Consider the following 27,124-nt stretch of genomic DNA (forward strand, 5'->3'; position numbering starts at 1 on the left):
ATGCTCCTGCACAGATGGAAGGAATTGATCCTCTCAAAGATGTCACAGGAAGATATTTACTTGCTCGGTGGACAAAGGAAACAAATTCTCTGTGTGCCCATGCCAAGAGAAAAGTGTTGTTTGCAATGTGGAACCCGTTACCCCTTTGCACAACATCATTTCTTCCGAACACTAAAAATAACAGCTATAGAGCATCTGCTTGCTGCAAATAGAAGATAAAACATTACCGTAAATGAAAGATCCAGCTCATTACACCTGACGATTTACTTCAGCTCCCTCCTTGTGTTTCTTTCTGTTTTCTCATGCTTCTACTTCACTGGGTGATGTTGCTAGGCTCTTAAAATCAACAGAACTGATGTTGGGGATTTGGGCTCAGTATTTCCAGTTTAAAATTCCAGCATAAGTTGTAGCACAAGATATGGCATGCTTTAAATCTTTCACAGCATGAAGGTGCCTTCTAGCCTGCTAAAGAGCCACAACATGTATGCAACTCATCTTTGTTATCGACACATAAACACTCCCAGATGTTCATTTCAGAAATGCTTATGCTGGGTCTATGTAAAGATACTGCACAATAAAAGTAAGCAAAAAAAACCCACCCCAAAATGCCTGCGTGGCAGAGTAAAACTGTCAAGCTGGTGACGGACTTTTCAATTGTGGTTATATGTTTGTAGTCCTCCAAATTAGCCATCGCCACAGTACTTAATTCAGATTTGCAAATAAAATAAGAATGGGCATACAGGGACAAAACACCATTTGCTCAGCAAGAGCTGTATCTTTTTCAGCTTAAGCTGGATTTGGCTCCCTATCAATGGCAAGGTTTTGTTGCAGAGATGGTTTTGAACAGGAAGGCTCAGGGCTGAGGGTTGGATTCTGACACTGCAGCTGTGGGCAGAAGCCTGGATTGAAGCCTGGACAAAGCCCCAGAGATTGCAATGCAGCAGCAGCTTCTACACGTAACTCAAGTCTAAAGTTCAAGTTTTGCTTCCTAAAAGATGTGGCTTTTACAAAACCACTCACCACATAGGTATTTTAATAATTACATTTTTTCAGTGAAAACTGGATGGCCGAAAATGTTTGCAATATTAGGACTGTACTGCTATAGCATATATGGGATGTTGAAAATGTAGAAGTTAATATTCCCAAAGTGGGAATGTCTACAAAATCAGCAAAAAGCAAATTATTATAACTGTAGCAATTTAGAAATGCTACCTTGGGAATTAGAGACTACCAACTCTCGCCAATGCTCACTAAAAGAAACTCATCCATTGCCTGGCATACGCTTAAAAGCTTTTCGTCTTATGGTGAAAAAACCTCTCAAGTAGAAGTCACAAAGTCACCATAGATATATTGAGTAACATGTACCTGAATTAAATTTTTATGCCTTTAAAAAATAATTCCATTGTTTTCACTCTTGGTAGCTAATTAGAAATTACAAAAAAAAAAATGCTTATTAACTGAGACTTTTCATGTTCTGGTGAGGGTTAAGCCCGATACGTTAGTATTAATTTAGGAAGATAAACCAATGTTGAAATTATCTCTGGGTCCTTCACAATAGAAAACACAATAAATTTCTGAAATTATATTTAGTTGGAGATAATCACCACATATCTGCTGGTTTCCAGACAAGCACTCAAATTTGTCTAACATAGTAATTTATTCCTGGAGCATCCCATCATGATTCGTCCATGGTTTGACCACCCAACTTTCATATTTTCAAAGACAGTATTTTTTTTTTAATATATACATATATTATAATATATATAATGCTATGATGTGGAAGAAATAACACACCCAACTGTAATCAAACTGGAAATAGTGCTTATTCTTTAACTTTTATAACTGTTACCAGAATAACAGAGGAAGCAAGTTTTAGATGAATGTATTCTGAAGAAAAAATTATCATCCTTTCAGATGTAGCCAGGGCTTTGTCAGCAGATCACCTGCTGGAGTCAATGGTGGGGATGTAACTAGGCTTTTTTGCACCCACTGCTTCAACCACGTTAAGAACTCACGACCTGTTGCTGTAGCTATGGAAAACTCTGGTTGCCATCAGGACTAAAGCCAGCATGTTCCAGTCTAGCAACATCTAAACTTCTGAGACAACTGTAGACATTCCCATAAATACACAGAGCAACCTGGTGCATCTAGAAAACAATATACAAACGCTGTTACTAATATTATCACAGTGTCACTGCTTGCAATGCTATTAATAGTCCATTCTGGTTTGAAGTAAATCTTTCAGAGGTTTATAATTTAACTGTAAAAGTCTGCATTAATCTGGTTTAGCAACGGGGCATGCAAAATCTCAGCTTCAGAGGCAATTTCTTGTTATCAGATTATAGTGAAATCAATTTAGCTAGCAATTTGGTTTGTTGGGGCAGATGCCATTTCCAGATATTGTTTCACTTGTATAATTAAAGCAAAATTAAAGCCAGTTCCATGCAAAATTATAGTTTATTAGAAAACCTTTAGCATCCTACTATGAATAAACCCAAGGATTTGGTATTCCTAGGGAGTAGCTGTTATGAGGAAAGATGTTATGTGGCAAATTCATAGAATCATAGAATGGTTCAGGTTGGAAGGGACCTTAAAGATCATCCAGTTCCAACCCCCTGCCATGGGCAGGGACACCTCACACTAGACCAGGTTGCTCAGAGCCCCATCCGACCCTGCTTTGAACACTGCCAGGGATGGGGCAGCCACAGCTTCTCTGGGCAACCTGTGCCAGCGCCTCACCACCCTCACAGTGAAGAGCTTCCTAATACTTAACCTAAATCTGTCAATTTAAATCCTAAAAGCTTCTAATAAATTTGAAAAAAAAAAATAAAACTTCTATTAGAGAACACTCCATCCTGTAACCAGCGTATCTCGCTAACATGAAGCATAAAGGGCAATACGAAATACTAAGTATATAATTAAAACCTAACTTTGGGCTGAAAAACGTTTGAGTTTCCCAACACCTGCAAACATAAAAACGTTCAGTAGTTATTAGAATCATAGAATGGTTTGGGCTGGAAGGGACCCTCGAAGGTTGTATTATCTAGTTTTTTTCCCAGATGCATTTAACCCAGCCCGTTCCTGCCCATGGGCGGGACCACATTGGCCACTCCCCGCCTCGCTTCTCGCCCTCTCCATCAGCACCGGCACGGGCGCAGACACCTTTTGTTTGACGGGGGCTATGCTGAGGCGGGTGCCGGGCAGCGTCCTTCCTCCTCCTCCTCCTCCTGCGGGGCGTTCGCACCTCGCCCGGCCGCGAACACGCGTTGTGAGGGGACGCTGCCGGGGCGCTGGGGAACCGCCGGGCGAGCGGCCCGGCCCCTCCAAGCCGCAGGGGCCATTTTTAAATGCCTCTGCCAGGCGGCGGCGGGGGGAGCAGGTGCCGGGACCTCCCTGAGGCGCTGAAAGCGTGGCCCGTGCTCCCTGAGGCGGGGCTGGGCGAACTGTCGTCTCACAGATCCCGGGGACAAGGTGCACCTACAGCCACGACCGCTAAAAAAGATAAATATCAACCCGACCGCGGCGGGGAGTCCCTCCGATTTAAAGGGCAGCTCCGGGCGGAGGGATCCCTCCCCCGCGTGAGGCGACCGGAACTACTTCACCGCCGCGCACACACACACATACACACACACATACACACACGGCCGGTCGGACCGAGCCGCGGGGTGGCCCGGGCCTTGTTTTCTCTAAGCCAAATCCCTCCGCCGCGGCGCAGCGCTGCGCTGAGCGGTCATGAGGGATGCGGCGCAGCGTCACCCCTCCTTGGCGGGCGAGGCGCAGGGGCTCGCGGGCTGGCGGCCTGCCGCTGCTGTGCCGACCAGTGTGAAGCGGCCGCGGGGGGAGGAGGCAGGGAGCGGCGCAGGTTGCGGGGGAGAGGGGAGGCGGCGGCGGCGGCGGCGGCCGCCTCCGACAGTGTTTCCTTTCGAGTGGTGTATCCTTCCGCGGCGGGCGTAAAGCAGCGCCTCTTGGCGGTGTTCCTCCGCCGCCGGCAGCGCAGGGGCAGGCGGCGTCTCTTCGGACGGGGCGAGGAGGTCGTGGGCTTCGCAGGGAGAAGAAGAAACTTCGGAGTGCGGTGACCGGCGCACCGGCCCGCCTGGCTCCGCAGGCCGGCGGAAAGAGGGCTCCCCGCAGAGAAGAAGGAAAAGGAGGAGGAAGAGGCGACGACAGTGGCTGGTCTTCGCCGCCGCCCCGCGGGGTCTCTGCGAGGGAGCCCGGGGGACTCTTTCTCGCGGGGCTCGGCGGAGGGATCTCGAGGCGGCTCTCTCCGTCGCCTCCCCCCTGCACCGCTCGCCCCTCGGCGCCGCCATCTTGGATTTTAATCCGCCATTTTTTTTCCTCCCCCCACTTGGAATTATTTTTTATCACTACCGCTGCTTTTTTTCCCCCTTCCTTAGTTTTCTCCCCCATCTCCGTCCCTCCCTCGCTCAAGTCGTCGCTTCTCCCCCTACCTTCCTCCCCCTTTTTCCCCTCTCGCTCCCTTCCCTTTGATGATTCATTTTCCCCCGGTGGCGGCTGTGGCAGCGCCGGCGGCGGCGAGGGACCCAGCGCGGAGGGCAGCCGGGAGGTGAGTGTGTGTGTCTTTGAGGGGGGGACATGGGGTGTCGGGACTCCCGCGGGTGGGAGGCCGGGGGCAACCCGTCTGCGGGCGCTGAGGCGGGGTCCCGGGGGCTGTGCCCCTCAGCTGCCGGCGGGAAGGCGGGTGTGTGTGTGTGTGTTGAGGAGCCGTGCCCGCTGTCCTGACCCGCCGCCTCGGGCAGGGCGGGGGCCGCGCTGACAGGCGGAGGCCGCGCTGCGGGGCGGCGGTGGAAGAGGGGGCTCGGGGAGAGAGGCGTCTGCGGGCGGTGCCGCCGCGCCCGGGGGCCGGGGCAGGTGGGGAGTGCGGCGGGGCTGGGGTGTGATGGCGGTGCCGGCGGGAGGCGAGCCCTAGGGGGCAGCACGGCGCTGGAGGCGGCGGCGCCCGGCCCTGCCCGGCCCCGCTCCCCTTCCGCTTCCCCTTCCCTTTCCGCTTCCCCTTCGGGTCGTCGCTGTGTGATGTGCGAGTAGTTTAAGCCCGGGGAGGCGTGTGAGGGACCTAGGGAGGGAGCTGTTAGTTACTTACCAGCTCGTGGCACTTGTGGTGTTAAAGGGTTAATGTGTTTCCTCTCCTCTGAGCCGCGATAGGAGGTTTAACCCGTGTTTGTGCTGCTTTGTTTTTATTGAGGTCTGTTTTGAGTGACCATGTCGGGCTCAAAGCTTGCGGCAATTAAATCGAAACGCCTGACGTCTTGCCTTTGTTTTTGTTTTTTTTTGTGATTTCCTGTTGGGGAATATATGCTTTTAAAGAAGGGGTAAAGCATATCTTCGTCCAGCATCTGTGTCTGAAACTTTAGAGTCAAATTATATTCAACACGTTACTCTCTGAAAAAGTAAAGGTAGAGGGTAAGAGAGAAAGTCCGTGGTGTTTTATTGAGTTGTGCCACAGGCAGTATGACACTCTTAAGTCTGTAACTTGCTGTAGTTTTCTGGTGGGTTGGATTCGGCCCAGGGTGACACATACGAGATGGCAGACTGATCAGAATGCTTAGTAGTGTAACTGTAAATACATAGTGGGAGGTTTTAATCAATGAGGTTAAGATGTATTATAAAGTAAATGACAGAGAGTCATGTCCTATTTCCGTCATCTGGTCACTATAGCTATGGATGCACTCTCTTCTGTTTTCATTAAAAATACTCTCCTGTCTTGAATTTTTTAAGCTTTCTTCACTGCAGGTAACGCTGTGTGAAGAAATAAAAACTGACTTGATTGAAAAAGGGGATTTTATTGTTTGTTTATTTACCATGGTATCTTGTTATTAGAGCCAGATAGACACATACAAACGTCTCTGCTTTTTACCCATTTGAGTTCATAAGCTGGAATATAAGACTTAAGGTAGTTATGTAGTGCATTGCATATTAAATGAGTAAGCGGAGTGATGTATCTTTGCATATTCAGTAACATGACTGAACAGGGCTCTTGAACACTTCTTTTGCTCTGTTAGTGCCACCCTATTGCAGGACTACAATTCCCAGAATTCTTTTCACTTTAAACAGCATTGTGCTGTAATACAACAGGCGGCTGCTCAAATTAACCTAGTAAGTAATGTTTCTGTGCTAAACAGTAGATCCAGAGTTGTGGTTTGAGAATGCACAGCATTTGGGACAGTCCCAGCTTAAGTGCTCCTGGCCGCTTCCCTGACCTTGTGTGTCGTTCCGCGCCCCCCCCCCCCCCCCCCCCCCCCCCGCCCCTTATACCACAGTTCAAGCCAGCAAGATTCAGACTTTTCTGGTAGCTCCCCTAATGTGGTCACTGCTCGGCTCTGCAGTTACTGTGCTGGAAGAGAGGGAGGATGACTTTGAAGTGAGCCTGAGCAGGCAAGGGGGCAGCAAGGTTGCTTTTGGTGTTATTCTTGTTTAAAGACTTAACTGTAGTGCTGTTTTTGCAAGCTGTGGTGGGGCTGCCCTGAAATGGTAGGTTCAGCTGTATCGGGGTAAGTCACATGGCTAAACTGTTAAAACAGCTGAGACTTTTTGTTCCCCTTTCAGTGGTCCTGCTGCTGCTCCTCAAGTACTGCATCCCTGCTTGCTCTAGTGCCCAGTGGAGGCTTTGCTAAACCTGCTCAGCACATTTCACGAACAGAAGGTTACCTGCTCTCCTCCCTGTTCGTGAGGTTAAACTGAGTTATGGAGAGGTCCACTGAGCTTCAGAATTGGTGGAAATGTTTGTGTGAATTGGCAAGGGTGAGGAAGGAGGTGCTCCCTGTCCTGGAAGCAGTGAGGTTTTGGCTTGTCTCTGTGAAAGTCTGCTGAACACTCAAGTTGCTGCAGTGAGTTGGGGGGATCATACACCTTTTAGGATGCTTTGCTCAGCCAGTTATTCAGCTTCATCCTGAGAGGGCACCTGGTGGAGGAAGGAGGAGTGGGGAGAGAGGAGGATAAGGAGCTACTGAAGGACTTTTGTGTGTGCATTCCCTCTGCCACTCATTTGTACTGGTATGCCATTGTTTCTGTGCCTGCACTGTACTGGGACTGGTATCCAAATTGACAGACAAAAGTCACATGGCTGCAAAACACCTGGCACAAGATAAAGTGGGAATGTGCAGACTGAGCTATTGGTGGGGGATTGAAGCCTGGGTTTGAGTCAGTTTTGGATCGATGTGTGCTCTTACAAATCTGCATCCTGGGGATGCAGTTCTGTGACAGTATGGACTGACCTGAGTCAGTTTTGGCACAGTCTTACAGCCTCCCAGGTGCTACTGTTAATCTATGTCGAGTTCTGCACTGAGCTTATTCTGAGAACTAACTGAAAGGAAAAAACAAAACAAAAAAACCCCAAAACAACAACAACAACAAAACACAAAACAAACAAACAAAAAACCCACAACACCACACAAAAATTATTTTTTTCTTCTCCTGGTGATATAATTTACTCAAACAGTTCATCCCAGGGGCAGAGAAAGTCGAAAGTGGCTGTGAAATCAGATGGCTAAAATAAGTATCTGCAGGGATGGGACTGAAGTGGCCCTTGCTAGGTAAGCTTTATCCTGTTGAGGAATTGCAGCCTCAACTCTAGAATCGCTAAAGTCCTGTGGGACCACCTGACCTTTCTTTAAGATACAATTTTGACTACAGAGATTATGAGAAAGTGAACTCCACAGTACCTTCCTTTTTTGTCACCTTCTGTGGTTGCAAAGATCTCTCTCTGTTCCATGCCTGATTTTGCTGTGATTTGGTATCATCAATAATAATGTGTAGTGTAATGTATAACATTAGGTTCCTGCTTAAAGTGATGCTGACCATTGATTGGCTTCACACCCTTTGTGAGCCAGAAGCATTCTGCACCTCCCTTTCCATTGTGGCTTAATGGCACTTGTCTGAGCTGTCAAAAACAGTAACCAAAATAAGATTTGAGGCTGTTTTGAATAACTCCTTAAAGCTGTGTGAGTTTTCAGCTTTGATTTTGCAGTCTTTGGTGTTCTTAGAAACTTGAACACTTTTTAGTAGTGAGTGTGGGGTTTTTTGTTACCCAGATGGAGTGTTGTAGTGAAATCGTCTATAGCCTGGTGACCCTATAGACAAATTAGTTGCATAGTTTTTCTCTATGTCCCAAATTCAAAGATCATCTGCTTTTTTTATAGCTATAGTAATGAAATACATACCTTTTCTCTTGTTATCATTGATTTGTCCAGAAAAGCTGAGGCTGTGGTCATTAGGTCTCTTTGTTTTTATGTCCTATACTTGCTTTAGGCCACTGTCTTGTTGAGGAAGACTTTTTTGCAACAGCTCAGCCAGAAACAAACCAAACCAAAACTGATCTAGGTGTTTGAGTTCTTAAAAAAAACCAAAACCAACCAACATTCCTCCACCCCCCAAAAAAAGCCCAAACAAACAAAACACAGACCCCCAAGAAAAACATGATCTAGAAGGAGGTCCTTTGACTGCCTGTGTACTGAAGACCATGAGAAAAGTGAGGATGACCCTGCCTGTTAGGAAACCTCCTGATCCTGGGGTCTTTGTCCTGGAGAGGGATGAACAAAATCCACTGCCTCTGTTTAGATGCTGTCTCTGTGCCTTATTTACTATAAGTAGTAAATATTTATATGCAAAAAAACTGTGTTATGGAAAACTAAAATGATGCTTGAATTTCTTATGGTTGCTGGTGTGTGTGTTTGTATGGTTTAGGGTTCTATGGTTTTGGGTTTTATGCAGCTTCTCTCCTGAATTGATAGATTTCACAGATGACAGCCTAAAACCTGGGAGCCTTAGACAGCTTTTGAGATTCATTTTTAACAGCCATAGAATTTCTCTACTCAAACCCATAGGAATTCACTGCACTTTCCAGTATAAACCGTCTAAGGCTTTTCGTATGTGATACAAATCTGAATGGTACTGTTTAATCAGTCTGGTAAATGCTTCTGGATAAATCTGACTTTGTGAGCATCCTATGCCATGAACAGCATTAATCGTATTTGTGCTTCAGTTGTTGGTTGGTGCTTCTGAATGTTACTGAAATGCAGGTAATGCTCAAAGTGTGTTAATAGGTTTAATAAATTTAGAACCAGGTAAATGAAACTTGAGTTTTTACGTTTGAGAGCACCATTGCGATGAAACGCTGACTTCCTCAATGAGAAGTGCCGAATGTGATTGAGCTATAGTTTGACATTTGAGGAAATGTGCCAATAAAACTACCATAATGGAATTATAAAGGGCAGTATAATTATAAAGATTAATGGCATAATTAATAAAGGGTTAAAAGAACAGTGTGGACATTTACATTGAAATAAAAAGTGCCTTGCAAGCTGTAATTGTGCAAGTAAACTTAATAGGATAAACCTGAAGTCATAAATGATCCATGTATGTTGTTATATTATTTGATGGCAGAGCCCCTAGCAGGAATTTCTAAGTATGTGGAGATATAAGAATATTCCTCTTCTTCTCCCTCCTCCCCCCCCCCGCCATGAGTAGGAGGATGGTGTTTTATCTCTTCCTTTTCTCCCTCCATTCCTAAAGGACTTGAGTGCACAAGTCTGATGTAGAAAGTATTGAGAGTAAATCACATCTGAAGATATATTAAAGCTCACATGGTGGTGATGAGTGGCGCATCTCTTGCTCTCTTCTAGGTTATCTGTTAGCATTAGGAGCTGGGATATTCACTGGGAAAGGAATCCTGTTGTGTGGTTCTGGCTTTTCATGCCATCTCTTGAAAGCAGTGTTTTGTATCGGGAGAAGGAACAGAGGCTGGAGAAGCACACTTGCAGTTTTCAGGTTTGGTATTTGGCTGGTACTAGAAAATTAAAGGCAGCAGTAGATGGAGACAAAGGTTTCCTTGCTCATTAGGCTGCCAGGCTCAAAGAAATAACGATTTTTCCCAAGAATGTTTGCTAGGGTTCACTAAATGCCTTTTGATTTTGTTTGGGGAGAACTTCTGGTATTGTCTATATCATTATATTTTGCAGCAAAAGCAAGGATGTTTATGGGAAACATGTCCTTGTGGTTAGTATGGTGGAGTATTCTTCTGTGGCCACATTGCTGTTGTACTTTCCTTGTCATTAGTGTATTTGCTAGGCAGAAGTTTGCAAGCAAAGGTAGTGCTCACCCTCCCCAAACTGGACGTACAAAAGATCACTTCCTTCTTTGTGCAGAGTACACCTTTTTCCAGCTGGAAGTGTACCTGTTAGTTGTCAGAAACACCACTGTATTGAAATTTCTTTTCTTCCAAATTATTATGTACATGTACAGTTGGACTTCATGGTAAACTTCATTTACCTGTACTGCTCTTGAGCAGTAGCACACCACAGAGAATAGCTCAGTTCTGGTTTGCAAAGAGACCAAGACTGAATTTAGTGGAAGTCTTTAATATAGTTTCTGATTTAATGTTCTTTTACCACTGTTAGAAAAATGGGAAACAGGGTTTAATTAGAGCATATAGAGCTGTAAAATGTATTGATTGAGAAGCAAAAAGAGGGAAGCTTAAGAGTGAGTTTGTCATTAAGTGTTTATGTGATAATGGCAGATCTTCAAAGCGTAGCTGTCTTCTGAAAGAAGTTCAGGTGGAATGCTTAACAAGAAAATTTTGGGGCTTTGATTTGTTTGGTTGTTGTTTTGGTGGGTCTTTTGGGGGGGATGTTGGGTTTTGATTCTGTTTGTTCTTTTTGAATGTATGTTAAGCTCTATGTATTAAAAAGAGCCTAGTGTTGTATAGTACAGGTTTAGGTGTGAGACTTCCATGGGGGTTTTTTTGAGGTACTATGTAAAAACGTCTGGTTCTGTGTACAGCTAAGTGCAGTGAATAGGCTTTCCTTAGCAAATTTTAAGTCTCTGGTTTGTTTTTTGAAGGCTGTATCTGGTAACTTCCTAAAGAATTTTGTCAGTATGCAGAGCAGCTGCATTGTGGTAGTCAAACTGTTTGCTTCCAGCTCTGTTAAAGAGCTATATTAAAGCTTGTTGGTCCAATAAAGTAGGCGTTTAAACCTTGTGTGTGTTTGAGGTTCTTTTTTAACCGTGTTTGTCTTTAGTTCTCAGAAGATGTTTGTATAGTGTCATTCTTTGCTGTAGAGTTCCAAACAGGTTAGACATTTATTAGGAAAAATAATTGGGTGTGTATTTGAAAATACTAATTTTTTTGGTGTCACATAGCTGAGTGTGTATTTATCCATGTATATGTATGCCTGTATAATACATGTGTGTATAGTCCTGCTCGTAAAATTGAGTTGTCATTAGCCATTTTTCAGCTTTAGAATCTTGTCTTTGCTTCCAGGTGTGGTTGTAAGTTGTAGGACAATACTTCACCTGTGGATATCTGCATTTGCAACAGTTGACTGCACTAGTGCTATTGAACTGCTTTTCTTTCTTCCTAATGCCAATGCAGATCACCATCTCCCTTCTCCCCTCCTAATCCCCTATTTCTTTTTTTATATATATATTTTTTATTTTATTTTATTTTAATCTGTGTCTTGGAAACAATTTCCCAGTAAGTTCTAATCATGTTTATGTTTTGCTTCCAGTAGGAATTGGAACTGAAATTATTCATCCACTTCTCCGAGCCTTTTGAAAAGTGACTAAATGCAACTGAGTCAGATTGTCTGTGGGAATGAAGTGGCTGGGAGAATCCAAGAACATGGTGGTGAATGGCAGGAGAAGTGGAAACAGGTCGTCTAATGACCATGCGCAGAATCAGACCAAATTGCAGCATGCAGGAAAGGAGAATCCGAAGACGGGCAAAAATGGAGTTGAGAGAAGATCAGGCAGATGTACGTGCATATTTATGCAGCTTAGTGCTGTATGTGATTCATCTATCAATTTGCAAGTCAAGCTTCTGTCTTGTCTTAATTCATGAAGGAGGTCTGCATTCAGTATGTAGCTATCATCAGAAGTATTAATTATGTTTGTATCTGTTGGGTGTGTTAACTTGCTTCAGAAATGCAGATCTCTTCAGTTTAAAAGTTAAGCGAGAATAAGTAGATGTACATCAATTTGTACATCAATTTGGTGTAAGTATAGAATACATGATTGGCACTAGATGAGAACAAGTGTGATTGGAGGTTGTGCAGAGAAGCTGTGGCTGCCCTATCCCTGGCAGTGTTCAAGGCCAGGTTGGACGGGGCTTGGAGCAGCCTGGTCTAGTGGAAGGTGTCCCTGCCCATGGCAGGGGGGTTGGAACTGGATGAGCTTTAAGGTCCGTTCCAACCCAAAACATTCTAGGATTACAATAACATAAATTGAATTACTAAGCCATCTTTTAATGAATGCACAGGTAGAAGTAAACCCTGTTTTGAATGAAGTCACATATATCAGTAGTCATTATGAAATGGTTTTAAGGAACATAGATTTTTATTTTTGCGGTTGGTCTGGGATGAAGGACTGATTACAAATTCGGAGTAAGTCCTTTGTTCAGATTTCGAGGAAATAATTTTTCAAATTTTCATGACTTGATCACATTTGTAGGTCAGTTTAGAGGCAGGCGTGGCTGAACTATGTGGTCTGGAAAGATGCTTGTAGTTGGGGAGGGGAAAAGAGAAGGAAAGCAATTAAAGACACCCATAAAATATGTTAAGTACTTTCTCCACTGGCTGCTACATAAATGAACAAAAGCAAGAGTGAAAAATTAACTGTGCTTCTGTGTCTTCAGATATTTTGTCATCTTCCTTAATTGTTCTATATTTTTTGTCTCCAACCTGTGGCTGTCTGTCCCTGAGAGTAGCTGGGCTTTATAACGTTCTTTAAATGATACCTAATTTAAGTTCTCTTGTTTGCAGGTAGCGGTGCTTCAGGATTTGAGGGTCAAAGTCGTTATGTGCCTTCCTCTGGAATGTCTGCCAAGGAGCTGTGTGAAAACGATGACCTAGCAACTAGTTTGGTTCTTGATCCCTATTTAGGTTTTCAGACACACAAAATGAATACTAGGTAACTTGTCTTTATTTTTCTAGAAAAGAATTGATCATCTTTGTTGGTGTAATCAGAGCAAAACTATGGAATTTCTTGCATGTTTCTGAGGGTCTGAAAAAATGGCAATTTGTGAGTAGCTTCTGCCTTTAAAATTGTGTTGCATGTGAGACTGGATCTTGGAGCTCTGTAGCAGTGTTCATTTGTAACACTATCATAGATCTTTCTATTAGCCTATGTATATCTATGGTGTAGAATAGGTTGTTAATAGACACTGTTTCCTAGCTGAAATGGTTAACTAATCAGAAGTTTTACACCATTAGTCATTTGAATTGTTTCAAAGACAGAAGTTAGTGTTTGGGGAGTTTTCTGTTTATTTCATCTGCCTGGGTGCATTTCTCCCTCCCCCCTTACTCTCATGATATCACAAGAAAGATATAGTTCCTGAACATCAAGTGCTCAGTTCTTGCTGAAGTTCTTGCTACTTGGAAATGCCTGTATAAGATGAATTAATTTGCACACTGGGAACTTGCTTACCAGAGTTGCACACAGTTTTGCACTGTACGCGCCTGTCTGAGTACTTCTGGTCTAAAGTCAGTGCGGTCTTAGGGGTTAGTTGCTGCATTTCTGTTTTACCGGCATACCACATATTATAAGTATATTCTAGAGATCTCTATTATGGTTTTGTTTACATACAAGATCTGCATTGCTAGCTTAATGGCGAAGTTACATAGAAGTGATAAGTTTCTAAGGACAGTAATCGTGTGCTTATTATTGTACAATAAAAAGAGCTAAAGTTTCCAGGCAGCACATCATGGAAAACAGGCTGCTCGGTCCTTCAAACTGTTGCTATGGCTATTTTTAAAGAACAGCAGCTTACCTGTGCAGCATGGTCAGATAACCAGAGTATCAGTTAAATAGATTTTTTTATGTATGTAACAAGCTGATTGATTCAGAAATGACTGCTAGATTAATCTGTTGTCACATAACATAAATGGTTGCTGGTATTACCTGACAGCATGAGTTGCACATGAAATTGCAGCAGTGCAGTCCTAATAACTGTAAAGCCTTATTCCAAAGAAATTTGTCTTCTTCCTCTGCAAGAGGAATGCTTGAGTTCTTTCTGTTCCCTCTGTGCTGTTGGTTACAATAGCACATTGTGCCCAACAGGGTCTAGGTAGATAGTCTTACAATTGGGTTCACTCTTTGTATTTCCAGCAGTTAATCGAAATAAATATATACACTCAAAAGACTCCTTTGTTTTGTTGCATGAGTGGTAGTCTACAGGTGGTTAATTCTTGACTACATAGGTAGTTAATTCTTAACTCTTTTTGCTAAGGAAATGATGTATTCATTGTTTAATAGCTGGAGAAGCTATTTTCAGAAATGTTTTCTGCTGATATGTTTTCAACACGTAAAATACTTTTTTAATTACTAATTTGAATCAAAAGACTAGACAAAGGCTGTCATCATGTATTTCTTCCTTTCTCAGACTTGGAGAACAGTTACAGGCAGCCTTCAAGGACAGTAGTTAATAATCTTGGAGTGCTATAGGAAATGCTTAGGTGAGGCTTATGACTTCCACCAGAAACACATCTTCTTGCCTCTTTCATAATGTCCTATTGAGAGAGTTTCTGTTGTTGCTATGAATTAAAGTAAAGGCATCAGCATAGTTCTTGTTCATCTTTTTGGTACAGTGGTGACATCTGCTTGTTACTGTAGCTGTGATGCTTAGATCATCTTCCTACAGTAAGCTATAGTCTTTCTAGAGCTCTTGAGATGTATTGTTCTTGCATGGCTTGGACGGAGGGTGGGGGGAAAAGCAAATATGAAAAGTCGAGACTGTTTTCAAAATATCAGAGCTAGTATCAAATACATGATTGTAGTAGAAATTTACAGTTTGTTTGGGCATCTTCTCCTTCAGTGTGATAAAGTCATGTTAGTTGCATAGTTTGTATATTGAGGTGTGCTTAAAATAAAACAGCCATTTATGATGGCAAGCAAATATTTCCTGTTCCCTTGTTGTGATTTGTTTGAAGATGTACTGTGGACTATGTGGCTGCCACTATTCTGCTTTGCTGTTTGTATTTTTGCAACTAGCAACCCAGGGTAAGTTGATGGCCACTTACTGACATTGCACTTGACCTTACCTCTGGAAACCAAGTTACTTAGTAATACAAAAATACCATCTCCTATATAAGGACTTTCTGTACTTCATTGCAGTCAAAGAGTTTGTAAAGACTTCTTGTTTTGGCCAGAGTATATTGATAAGGGGCGGGGGGAATCTAAGTTTTGAGTAAAATATATAGATTATTGTTGGAAGGTCTTTGTTTTCCATAAGTGATTTTATGGTAGAGTGGTGACAAGAATACGATTGTTATTTTTTTCCATGGGCCATAATTCCTGAATGCCCTTCATCTTGGGAGTTGGGCTATTAGCTCTGTAAACTGTCAAATCAGTAATGTCTGAACCACCTGAAAACTAGTTCTCAAAAGATTACAATGAGATCCCCCGATAAGTTTGTCCATTGTTCCTCTGAAATACTTTCTTGTCACTCAGGGATTTGATGGACAGCATAACATGTAGCTCTGGAAATGTCTTCAATGGCTTTGCCCAAAAGTAACTTAGAGTCCTCTTGTATTTCCAAGGGAAAGCGGATTGTTTTCAAAACTTCTGGCCCTCTTTAGAGTCACTGTTGTCATTCTTTCATCAAATTGGTAGCTCTTATCTCAACAAGATAGCAGGTTAGCAGTTAACACAAAACTTCATATATTAGTAAGTATAATCTTGTCAAGTACAGCTGTTCTAAAAGGTTTTGTTCCTTCTTGTACAAATCCTGTTGTATCGCACTTCTTTGGGGTTTTTATTTGTTTGCTTGTTTGGGTTTTGTTTGTTTGTGGTATTTTTGTGTGTGTGACAGAGACTGTCCTGGCCCGAAGATTTACTTAGTCTTGCTATGCCTGTCTTTTTTGTAAAAACAAAACTGATTTTGCAAGCTATTACTTTCTGGGTTGAAGGTTGTCTAACACAAGGGATTAAAGCTGACACTTGTAAAAGCAAAGTGAATTCTTGCTTATCTTACCATCTTTTATTCTCAGATGCTTTTCCCTAGGCTGAGTGCTGAATCTTGAAGTTGCATGCCTTAATGGCTAATCCATTCTGCACTATCTTGCATACAAATATGTTAGTATTTAAAACTTAAGCCAGAGTCATGATCATACAGATGCAGTTACCAGTCACTATCCTTTCCTGGTTCCCTAAAGCACCAGCGTCATGCTGGGAAATACTGAGAGCAGTTCCAGTGTCTTTCAAAGTGATGTAGGATGTCACATGCTTTGTAGTCTGCTTTAGGATTTAAGTTTGGTGTGTGGTGCAGGTGGTTTTGTCTGATGAGACTAAAGGACTAAGTATGAAGAGTTTGGGGATGATGTATAGGAAGCTGCTTACTCTCAACATGGCACCAAGAGCAATTGCTGGGTTTGGTTCAGGAACAATCAGTTGTTCCTGAACTTGACATGTACATCACTCTTTGTCCCTTAGAGTCACCACTGAGCAATAAGGACAAAAAAGGCAAAGCAGTTCCATATCACTTGCATTTGTGGGTCTGTGCTGAAACGTTTCTGCGCGTCTTAGCTCATTTCAATACAGTAATAAAAGGGCTCAGTATTTATCTTGAACAGGGTTTGGAGGTACAACGAGTTATGTGGCTTCTGCTAAATAAAGTTACATGACTGTACGGTTCAACTTCATTGACATGGTGCTGTGGAGGTACTGGATTAGAGGTACACAGCTCTTAAGTAGTGACACCCTATTTCAAAATGAAGCTCTTACTGAGGTCTGAAGAATGTATCTGTGCACTTTCCAAAATCACTTTGTTTGACTTCTGTCTAAAATCTGCTTTTCTTTTTTTCCTATTTTTATTTTTGCTGATAACTTAATTCAGTAACATCCTTCAGCTTGCTCCTGGTTGTCTTTCTTTACTGCGTATTATCACACACAGTGATTACATTGTAACTAACTGTTTCACTGCTGCTGAATGTTTTGGATTTAAAAATAAGCAAACAAAAATATCACAACCAGCACCACACCCCCACACCCCCCCAAACCAACACCCACCACCTTACTCTTACACATTTTTTCTAGTTGCACCTTTAACTTCTATAAAAAGTGTTCTGTCTTCAAAAGATGGAGTCACTTGCATCCAGTAGTCATGGTAACTGCTAAATTAAATTTACCATGCGGAGTATCAGAACAGGAGTGGGGTGTGTGGGATTTTTTTGTATCCCCCATATTTATTTAAAGACAGCATTTATTTGCTAGCCATATCAAGGACAGTGAAATTATGTGATTGTTAGAATCCTGTTCTAGGCAGTATTGGAGTTTTGACCACACTGGTGCGTGTGAAGTTTCAGTTCAAGAAATTTAAGTAACGTGGATTACTTTTGTCATTAAAAATGCTAGTTTCAACTTTGGCCTTTAAAGAATGAGGAGTTTTTACAGATCCCAACACTGGATATTAAACACAGAACAATTGATTTTTATGTAACTAGCTTTTAATGAAAATACTCATACTGCTACTGCCCGGTTGGGTGGGGGGGAAGCCAAAATGTATGTTAACTAAATAGATGGTTTCTACGTACTATAAGTAGATGATTTTTAACTGTTGTTTTGCTGGTTTGGATGCTGAACAGCCTTGCAGTTTTAGCTTTTGTGCTGAATCTCTGATATTAGATGAACAGTAACTTGCTGTCTTTCTATAGCCCCTTACATAAAAATATCATCCAGACAAAGTGCCTGCTAAGAGACTAATGGGATGCTATGTTTTGATAAATTCACTCTTCTTGATGTTCCCTAGTCAGAAGTTGAAAAATAGGTTTAGAAGTATAACTCTTATGACCCACCAATACAGTATGTGGAGTTCCATAGTAGAACTCTTGCAGGATCAATTTATTCTTTTTATTCAAACTCACTGCTCTCAGTGGCTGAGACTGAGCAAGGTACTGTGCTTCTGAACTTACCAGAAACTCTCCTTTAACTTCCTTTATAGGCAAGCATCTCACTGACCTTTGGCTTTATACCTTGGAGTTTCAAGAGTCTTTAAGTATTCCCGAGGTAAGAGAAACGAGAGAGAGAGAGAGAGAGCTTTGCTTCCCTGAGCCGCTTTCCTACGTCTTCCTTATTGAGACCACCTCAGTTTGCCCTTAACTGGGATAAGATCATCATCTAGCTGATTTTGAAATTGCAATAGCAGTTGCTTTTTTGGATCTTGTTGACTCGGGAAAAATAAATATTTCCTAGGGAAGTGCGAAAAGTTTCTATTCTGCAGCTTGTCAGGAAGAAGGTGTATTATTATTTCTTTAAAGATACTGTGATAGCAGAGTTTTTCATTCTTAGCTTACTTTTAAAAACAGACTGTTTTGCGGTAGATTCCATGTTCTGTGAGACCTGATCCCTGAAGCTGTTTGTAGGGTGGCTCGATGAGTCTCTGCCTGTAAGCAGATTCAAACACCAGAGTGTCTGATTCAGTTTCCATGAGGGATTCTAATAAAGAATTTGTTCACAGGAGCAAACCAGAAGTCTGGATAAACAGTTCTGATTTTAATTGACTCTCTGTTTAGAGACTGGGTTGGCTGGTTTGTTTTGGTGGTTTTCTTGTGTTCTTTCTGTGTGTCTATTTCTCTTTTTAGAACTAGTCTTGTATTTTACTGATACTTAAAAGCCAGCTTCTTTTGCTTAGTCTATTCGTATAAATTTAGCTGTGGGGTATTCTCAGGCTTTCTTCAAGGTGGTGCACATAAACAGTTCTGTAGATTCTTCCAGCAGATACATAGGGGTTTTATTTTTTTATTTTTTTAATTATTTTTTTTTTTAATGCGTGTAATTGAGGAAGCCCTTTAACACCAAAGTAGTAGTATTTCTCAAAACCAATTGGCTTTTTGGTAGACAGTGCTGGGAAGGACTAATGAATAAACTGCTATTTCATGATACTCCTGAGAGAAGTGAAGTGTTTATCAGTAGACCCACAAATTCTCAAGGAACACTACTTCTAGGCTTTCTTGGCATGTTGGCTTCTTCGGCATCTCAAATCAGGAGGTACATCTTAAAGTATATGTGGAGATACACCTGTGAAAGTACTGAAGCTTTCATGAGGAGTCTGGGTTACAGTATTCTGGGTTAGCTCATAAGCTTTATATGCTCTCAGTGCAGTTTATATGTGCTGTCGAGCTGTGAACAGCTCACTAACTCAGGCTCACTGTTCAAAGTGTCATTCTGTTTCCTGGATTTGAGAATCCTTGAAATGTAATGCTTCATGAAATTAGTTCCTGGCATCTTTCCATTTACTTGTGGACACTTCTTGCTTGTTTAAATTTCTGTTTATCTTTTATCATTATCTCTGTCTAGTCACCATGTAAAAAATATCGACAGAGGGTTTTGGCAGAGGTGCTGGAGGAGGTCCTTGATACTAATTCTTGAACCCTTGGGTGCCAGGGGTCATGTTCTTTGGAGGAAAAAAAAAAAAAAACCAACAAGAAAAAACCAAACCCTACACCCCAAAAAGCCCCCCAAACCAGTTCTTGTTTCAAGTTTCAAATGTGGCGTTCATCTGACTTTCTGATGTTTGGGGTTTTACAGTCTTCACCCCCTTCTTGTTTCCACCCTTCTTTTTGGCCCTTTCAAGACTTGGGCATAAACTAACTATTCTGCTTCTCAGGAATGATGTTACATGAGTTTCTGCTAGGCATTTAAAGGAATTCCACCACCAGTGTGGAATGCCTGAGACAAGAGGCCATAGAAACACCAGCTGAATGTGATCCATGGAGGTTTGTGACTTTTAAAGGGTTGGGGCCAGGTTCTGCACCACTAAAGGTAGCTAGTCAGGTAGTCATCTAGTCAGCCTCTGAGAATGGTACGTTGTGAAAGACCTGAAACCTGAGCATCACTTTGGGGCTATAAGATGGGCTTCTAAATGCTAGAAAATATAGAGTGTTGATTCTTTTTCTGTAGGTCTTGAGGGTGGCTGTTTAAACTTAGCATCTGCTCTGCTTTTTATTTTTGCTTTCTTTATCTGCTGGTGGTTGAGTTGGAATTCTTTAGCTAGCGTAGACCAAGCTTCTTGATGATAAACAAGAATGATTATGTCTATCAGCACATACATTGCTTGTCTCAGGTGCTAATGCCATTTTGGATGTGATTGGTTTTCTACCTGTGTTTTTTCCTGGAGGTCACTTAGCTAAAAAAAGTAGTGCATTTCAATATATAAAATGTAAGGGAAAGGGCGACCATTCATTTAACCAAGCAAGAACAGACATAGCCGAAGACAAATTTTAGCTGTAAATTCTGTGGGGTTTTGTCCTTTAATGTTTGTAGATAAAGGTGTAAACAAAATGTTAACCTGTCTTGTTTGTGCATATTGGTGTACTTTGTACTTCTCATGATGTAAATACAGTTGGGTCCTTGTTGGGAAAACTGTTTCTGATTGAAACTGAAAATGAGAGCAAATCTTATTCTGAAACTAGTCAGGTTCAATTCAGGCTATATCATTTAAATTCTTTTAATGTCTGAGGAAGCTCTGTGAGTATGACTGTCAAATCTGGGAGAAATCTTTCTGGTTTAGGGAGAACTGGGAGATCATCATTTTGTATTTGACTAGGAAGTCAAGGGAGACTTTGCTGTGCTACAGAACAAAACCAGTAATGATCGTGTCATCTGTAGTCTGAAGGGAGTTTTTTTCCATGATGAGGTCTCAGCAACTTGTTAAGACAGCTGGCTTTTGGGAGTTGGGATAAGTACACTCTTTAGTAAAGAACTTGATTTGAAACTTAGTTGCGCAGTACATAACTACAGTGCTATGTGGGCATCTATTTCTTGACGGGCTCTTGCTATATTGTTAGATGTTATCCCACCCAGAACTACTTACTGTATCTTCTTCTCTGAAAGTTCACAGGTTTATGCTGATAATTTTTGCCATATTCAAAAAGTTTGCTTAGTCATTGTACTACAAGGAAGCTTTTCAGGTGGAGAATGCAGAGATGTGTAAAAGCAGTAGCATGGAACAGTGATAAAATACACTGCTGCTGGAAGTGATACTGCTATTAAGAGATCTTTATTGTATCAGGAGCATAAATACCACATTTTACTTCTAATGACGGAAATTGAATCAGCATCATTATTAGTTAGTTCTGATTAAACTCTTTACTATTTTACAAAGTGAAATAGAATTAGGATGTGCAACACTTAAGCTGCGTTGTTTCCTTCATAGAAGTTACATAGAAGCAGCAAATTCTTACTTGGTCATCTGAAAATAAGTTACTTGCAGCAGTCAGCATTCTGAGATGAGGATAAGCCAAGTGAATGGTAATTTGAAATACAGGGTATCAGTGAGGGAGTTGATGAGGCTTCTTTCCACTAACTTAAAGAATTTATTTCCCCTTGTTTACTTTGGTCATCAAATACAGACTTCATTTGGTAAGTAAGAGGAAATAAAATCAGCACGGTGAAACACTTCAAGCAAAAAGTAATGGGACTCAGTCTTATGGATTTAATCAAAAGCTGGTAGCTTGTGTAACACTTTTGTCATATGCTGTGTAAGCAAAAGACATGAGTTGTAAAAGGAGTGGCAGAAAACTTTTTCTCATGACCCTAGAAAATTTTTATCTTTTTGAAGAGTCCCCTGGGGTGTGTCAGAAGAACACGCAACCCACCTCTACCCCAGAGCAGAGTCTGTATGGGTATGTGCTCAGCAAAGGCAATTTATAGAGCTTTGACATAATTTCCAATTAAGTTCTGCTTTCTCTTGATGGTTTTTCAGCTCAAAAATGGAGATCCTGCTTCTTGCAGCCATATAGGTTTTTTCTCTAACCAGTTTTTTCCTGTTGAAGATGTGAAGGATATTTTTTCTTAAATCTCAAACTTTAGGAAGAAGGCAGAATTTTCTGCTAATGTGCAGGAGTTTATGTATCTACCCATGCTTTTCAGCTACCTTTTTCCTGTAGCAAATATTTTGGGGGGAAAAATCTTATGATAGCACTGACTTCTGGAATTTCAGTCTTCCATAGATGTAGTATCTATACTGTGTGTTATTATTTATCAATACTTGTGTAGTCATTAAGAGGTGTTCTATATGAAGGCAAATGTTATGTTTGCATTCCACATAAACCCATAAAGTGGATTTGTCAATATAATAAGGCTTTGGGTTGGGCAAAAGTTGATATGAAATCACTCTTCAAGATAGTTCCATATTTTTTTTGTTTTGAGATTTTTTTAATCTTTCAGTTGAACTGTCTAATTGTTGCTTATTAAAAAAAAATATATTGTAGCATGTGAGGTTGTAGAGGGCTTAAATTTAAAATCACATACACCCAACCCAGCTGCAGAAGCCAGAACTGTGCATAGATCCTTTGATACACTGTTAACTAGGAAACTTAAAGCGCCAAGTTTATTTGCTGATTATTTTTGCATATGCATTTTTAATGATAGTAAATTTATTAGGAAGGACAGCAACACTTCCATTGTACTATTTCTTTAGCTGCTTTGTTCCATATAATAGGCATTGAAAGCAGTGAAATATTATTTTGTGCAGGTTAATCTTACCAGATATTTGTTTTGTAAATAAATTGTGCTTCTCAGCAGAACAGAGGGTTTTAACATCCCAAGTTGTATGCTTGGCTTTACCTTACCTCTCCCATTGCCTCAGGAAACGCGGGCCTGTGATTTGAGTATGTAATGGTCAGTTTCTTTATGCTTAGGAGTTAAATATTTTTATGGCTAGCAAAAGAACTCTGTGTTGCAAGTAACTGTGAGGAGGAATTGAGAATGAATGTCAGTGGACTGGAATAGCTTTATTCTTTATTTCAGATTTCGACCTATTAAAGGAAGGCAAGAAGAACTAAAAGAGGTGATTGAACGTTTTAAGAAAGATGAGCACTTAGAAAAAGCCTTCAAGTCCTTGACGTCAGGTGACTGGGCCCGGCACTATTTTCTTAACAAGAACAAAATGCAGGAAAGGTTGTTCAAGGAACATGTAGGTGTATTTGTAATTAATGTGCTTTTTCAGATGGTTGAAAGGCTAAGAAAATGTAAAAATTTCTAGGAATGTACCAATAGTGAAGTAATCCACTGGTCTGTTATATGTTATTTGTTTGATTGCTTTTTAACAGAAACTTACTTTGTTTTTTAAAACCCAGCAAGCTCCCTGACCCCCCCCTTTTTTTTTCTGATTTTTTTTTTTTTTAAGTTACCTTGACTAGTGCTTACAATAAGCATGTAGAAAGGAAAACATATTTAAAACACATTTGCCTCTTTTGCTGTTGACATAAGTCATATGTGGAAGAGAGAAAACCTACTTCTGGGAGACAAGAGTTTCTAGGACCTTTCATTCTTTGGAAGTTGTATTTTTGCCCCCTTTTCTGTTTGTTTTGTGCCTTGCTGGCTTGGTTGGTTGGTTGGGTTTTTTTTACTTATAACTATCATAAATCAAATTTTATGACAAAGGTAAAGGAAAATGGAGAAGCCTTTTAACCTCAAAATGCCTCAGATGTTTTGTCTGTAGGGGCTTTATGGGGGAGTGTTGTTCTTCCTTCACTTCCCATGCCCCAAATCCATTTTGTGTATAGTATATATTGGTTGTTGATTCTCAAAGTTGTGAGGATTTCATAGGTTTTTTTTTTTTGGTTTGTTTTTTTTTTGTTTTTTTTACTTAAAAAACCCCAACTTCTTCAGGAATAAGAGCATTGTTTTCCGATACAACCAAAAGGAATTTTGCTTACTTAAAAGTGCATCAAATCTAATAGTGTAGAAAAAATTAGGCAGCAAATTCTGCTTTCCCAAATTTATTTTTGAGTAATACAACTTTAACTAAAAAGAATTTATCCAGCAATCCCTGTATTCAGAATTTAGATTTGTCATGGGAAGTAATACGTTTTTCAGAACTGGAAAGAATAAAATTGGATCCTGTAGATTGTTAGGTCCCAGTGGTTCTTAAAGATCAAAAAAGAAGAATGCTTGAATGCAGCTACGCAGTAACTTTAAGAAGAAATTACCCATTCTCATTGGTTGGGATGATTTTGTGTCATTTGGGGCATCTTTAATTTTTTTTTTTTTTATTCTTTGGATAGTCATGTTATCCATGTGAGAATTCCTGCAAGTCAATCTGAAAAAATAAGATTAACATAATATGTATAGCTAAAATTTATAATCAGAAATGCACTTCAGCAAAGAACATCCCATTGCAATATCTATTTTTGTGGGGGTTTTTTGTGCAGTTCACTGACTTTCATTTTTCTATGTGTCTTTGTTTTGCTTGTAACAGAAAAGTACATGTTTTCTTCTGTTGCAGGTATTTATTTATTTACGAATGTTTGCTACCGATAGTGGGTTTGAGATACTGCCTTGTAATCGGTATTCTTCTGAGCAAAATGGAGCCAAAATTGTTGCAACAAAAGAATGGTAAGAAATACGGTTTACTGTTGCATTCTATTTCTGTCAATTTATTTTGAGAGAAATTGAAAAGTATGATGTAGAATTAAAACAGCAACTAATGAAATATAAAGTTTTGTTTTTTTACTTAGAAATTAAATTTGGTGTCTGTTTTTGCTCAGTACTTAACACACAATACATGCTTCTGTAAGACATTCATTTGTATATTTGGACATAACCGTACAGTTTTCAGTATACAAGGGGGTTTTTATCTTGTTTTCAGTCAGATAATTGAGTTGTTTGCCTCCTGTGAGAAACACAGCCATGTCAAGACTCGCATTATGTCATATTTGTTATACAACAAATAAGTGTAGGGGAAATTAGTTTTTCACCTTTGTGAAACCGAGGGGTGGTGTTTACATGTTTTGATTGTGCAAGATAAATCTCTTCTGGAAACACAAAGTCGGAACCCGAGTGTATGTCCCCATCTCATTTTGACACATCTGAGTTCCATTATAAGCATGTCTGTGGCAGCACCAGCAGATCCTGGGGTAATGCAGATTATTTTAAAATAAACTTTCCACTTCCTTCACCCTCTCCTCCCTCCCATAATTTATATTTGGTTTGCTTTGTGGCAGTACATACTCATAACAGCACACTTGAGATGATGATATGCTATTATATGCAGGCTAGGATTGGCTAGACATTATGCTGGCAGCATACCAAGTAAGCATGCTGTTACTGTGCGGCTACAGCCTCTACATGTGGGAGAGTAAGCTTTAAGAACGTTGAGGCCAGTTTCTAGCTCTTCATGACTGTAGCTGGAAGTACCACAACCACAACATAATCAGTATTTTGGGGTCTGGGTGTTTTGTTCAGTGTGAATTCTCCCCATGGCTGATTCTTTGGGCTGGAAGCTCTGTATTTAGGTCTGCTAAAAATGAATTAACTTTACATGCTCTAAATCTTGAGTGGCCTGAGAGTGCACAAGACAGGAGAGCTGCTTCTTAACCTTGCCAATACCTGGAAAACTTCTGAGACTCAAAACTACTGAGAGTTCTCAGCTGTCTCACACAGGAGAATTTTGCACTTAAAAGACTTAGCTTCTAGTTTGTGTCCTTCATGTGTGTTTAGTATCTCCATATTAATCTCTGTCAGAGTAATCTGGCCAAAATTTGGAATGGCCACTCTAAAGAGCAGTAGAAACAATGCCCTTGCAAGGTAATGGAAATTGTTTGCTTCTTCCTAGGTTGAGTATTCAGTGCCTCTGATCTGCTACGTTTATGATGGCAGATTGGCTGTCCACACATGAAGGCATCATGCTTTTGTTGGTGTTGTGTCCCTCCCTCCATCCCCCAGTGGTCTGTTTCAAGGACCAGCTTGATGCTGTAGAACCACTCATGAAAGAGGGAGATATCTTGCATGAATTCGGGCCTCTTTTTTTTGAGTCAGTACTGGGCCTTTTTTTAAGAAGCTGTGGAGATCTAAGCATCTTTGCTATGCTATGTTTTCCTGGCCAGTGGAAGAAGTGTAGGAAATGCAAACAAGAGCAGCTGGAGGAAGTGTCTTAAGTGCTGATGGGGAGGGAGTGTGCACAAATGAAAAATCTTGCTTTTGGTTTAAACAACTGTAGAAGCTGAAGTAATCAACTCTTGCAATTTCTTGCTTACAGTCTCAGGAAATCGTGGATACAATGGTGGTAATGTCTGTCAGAATTGATGTAATTGATTCTGTATAGCAGCATAAAAACATGTATTTAATTTCAGATAAGTCTGTTTAGCCTAATATCCTGCCTCTAACTGAATTAAAGCATGAGGTTTATAGGGGTTGAGAAATGGTTTACAAAACCCTTCCTGTTATTGACAACTTTTCTTCTTGTGAAATTACTTTGCAATTTTGGCATATGCATTCTTACTTCTGCTACTCTTTTTACACTAAAGGAAACGAAATGATAAAATAGAATTACTTGTGGGCTGTATTGCTGAACTATCAGAAATGGAAGAAAACATGCTGTTGAGACATGGGGAAAACGACTTCAGTGTCATGTATTCAACACGGAAAAACTGTGCACAGCTGTGGCTTGGTCCTGCGGCATTTATCAATCATGGTGAGTAATAAGTATAGGAAGCATGTTAAAGGACATAAGCATTTCTGCTTAGAAGTGTTGTTATAGGTGAGCTGAATAACACAAGACCTTAGAGAAAAGGTCTGAATCTGGCATACTGGGTTTACTGTAGGACAAAATCCTGTTGGGATTTTGCCAAACCAAAGCTATGGGAAACTCAGAGAAGGCTCTAGGAAGTGATGCCTTCTTCCTTCACAGAGACTTTGGAACTGCCAGCTGAATTAGTAGAGCACATTGTGGGTTACCTTGAATTCTTTGTGAAGTCAGTCAACAGTAGCATATATCTTAGGCGAACTTATGTCTTTAACCTTTTGCGCGGAAGCTTAATTGATTCTGTTGTGTTTGTATGCCGAAGGAAAAGCAGGTAGGATTTAAGGTAAATCCTATTATCTTAAAGAGGAAGGAAACTGAACATTTGTGATAGCACAGGAAAGAGCTCAGAAACCAAATCTTTTTATGTATAGCTCTGTGCAATACTAATGTAACTCCCAGTATGTAGTTGAGATTCTATAGTTATTAAAGTCAGAGTGAATCCTTACTTTAGATATCTACAACTATTCATGTTTCAGGTCTTATCAACAGTTAATTGACTTTATCTTTTGGACCTTTTTCAGATTGCAGACCTAACTGTAAGGTAAGCAAGAAATTAATCACCCCACATTTTTTCTCTTTGTCACTGCACCTTCC

General features: G+C 40.9%; 1 protein-coding gene across 4 annotated transcripts in view; it reads left to right on the forward strand.

Moving 5' to 3' along the window:
- Positions 1 to 4,016: 4,016 nt before the first annotated feature.
- KMT5B (lysine methyltransferase 5B) overlaps positions 4,017 to 27,124 on the forward strand; it is a 30,278-nt gene continuing 7,170 nt past the window's right edge. The window contains exons 1-8 of one of the 4 annotated variants that reach the window (XM_030481814.2): positions 4,362 to 4,564; positions 11,523 to 11,765; positions 12,771 to 12,918; positions 17,945 to 18,009; positions 22,753 to 22,918; positions 24,233 to 24,342; positions 26,253 to 26,419; positions 27,052 to 27,071. In XM_030481814.2, coding sequence (XP_030337674.1) covers positions 22,892 to 22,918; positions 24,233 to 24,342; positions 26,253 to 26,419; positions 27,052 to 27,071 — 324 coding nt within the window. In that variant the 5' untranslated portion in view covers positions 4,362 to 4,564; positions 11,523 to 11,765; positions 12,771 to 12,918; positions 17,945 to 18,009; positions 22,753 to 22,891. Of the gene's footprint in view, positions 4,565 to 11,519; positions 11,766 to 12,770; positions 12,919 to 17,944; positions 18,010 to 22,752; positions 22,919 to 24,232; positions 24,343 to 26,252; positions 26,420 to 27,051; positions 27,072 to 27,124 lie in introns of those variants that run through there. The other 3 variants (XM_030481813.2, XM_030481812.2, XM_030481815.2) reach the window with 3 other exon arrangements.

This window comes from Strigops habroptila, chromosome 4 (assembly GCF_004027225.2).
Source record: "Strigops habroptila isolate Jane chromosome 4, bStrHab1.2.pri, whole genome shotgun sequence".
Classification (NCBI taxonomy): Eukaryota; Metazoa; Chordata; class Aves; order Psittaciformes; family Psittacidae; genus Strigops; species Strigops habroptila.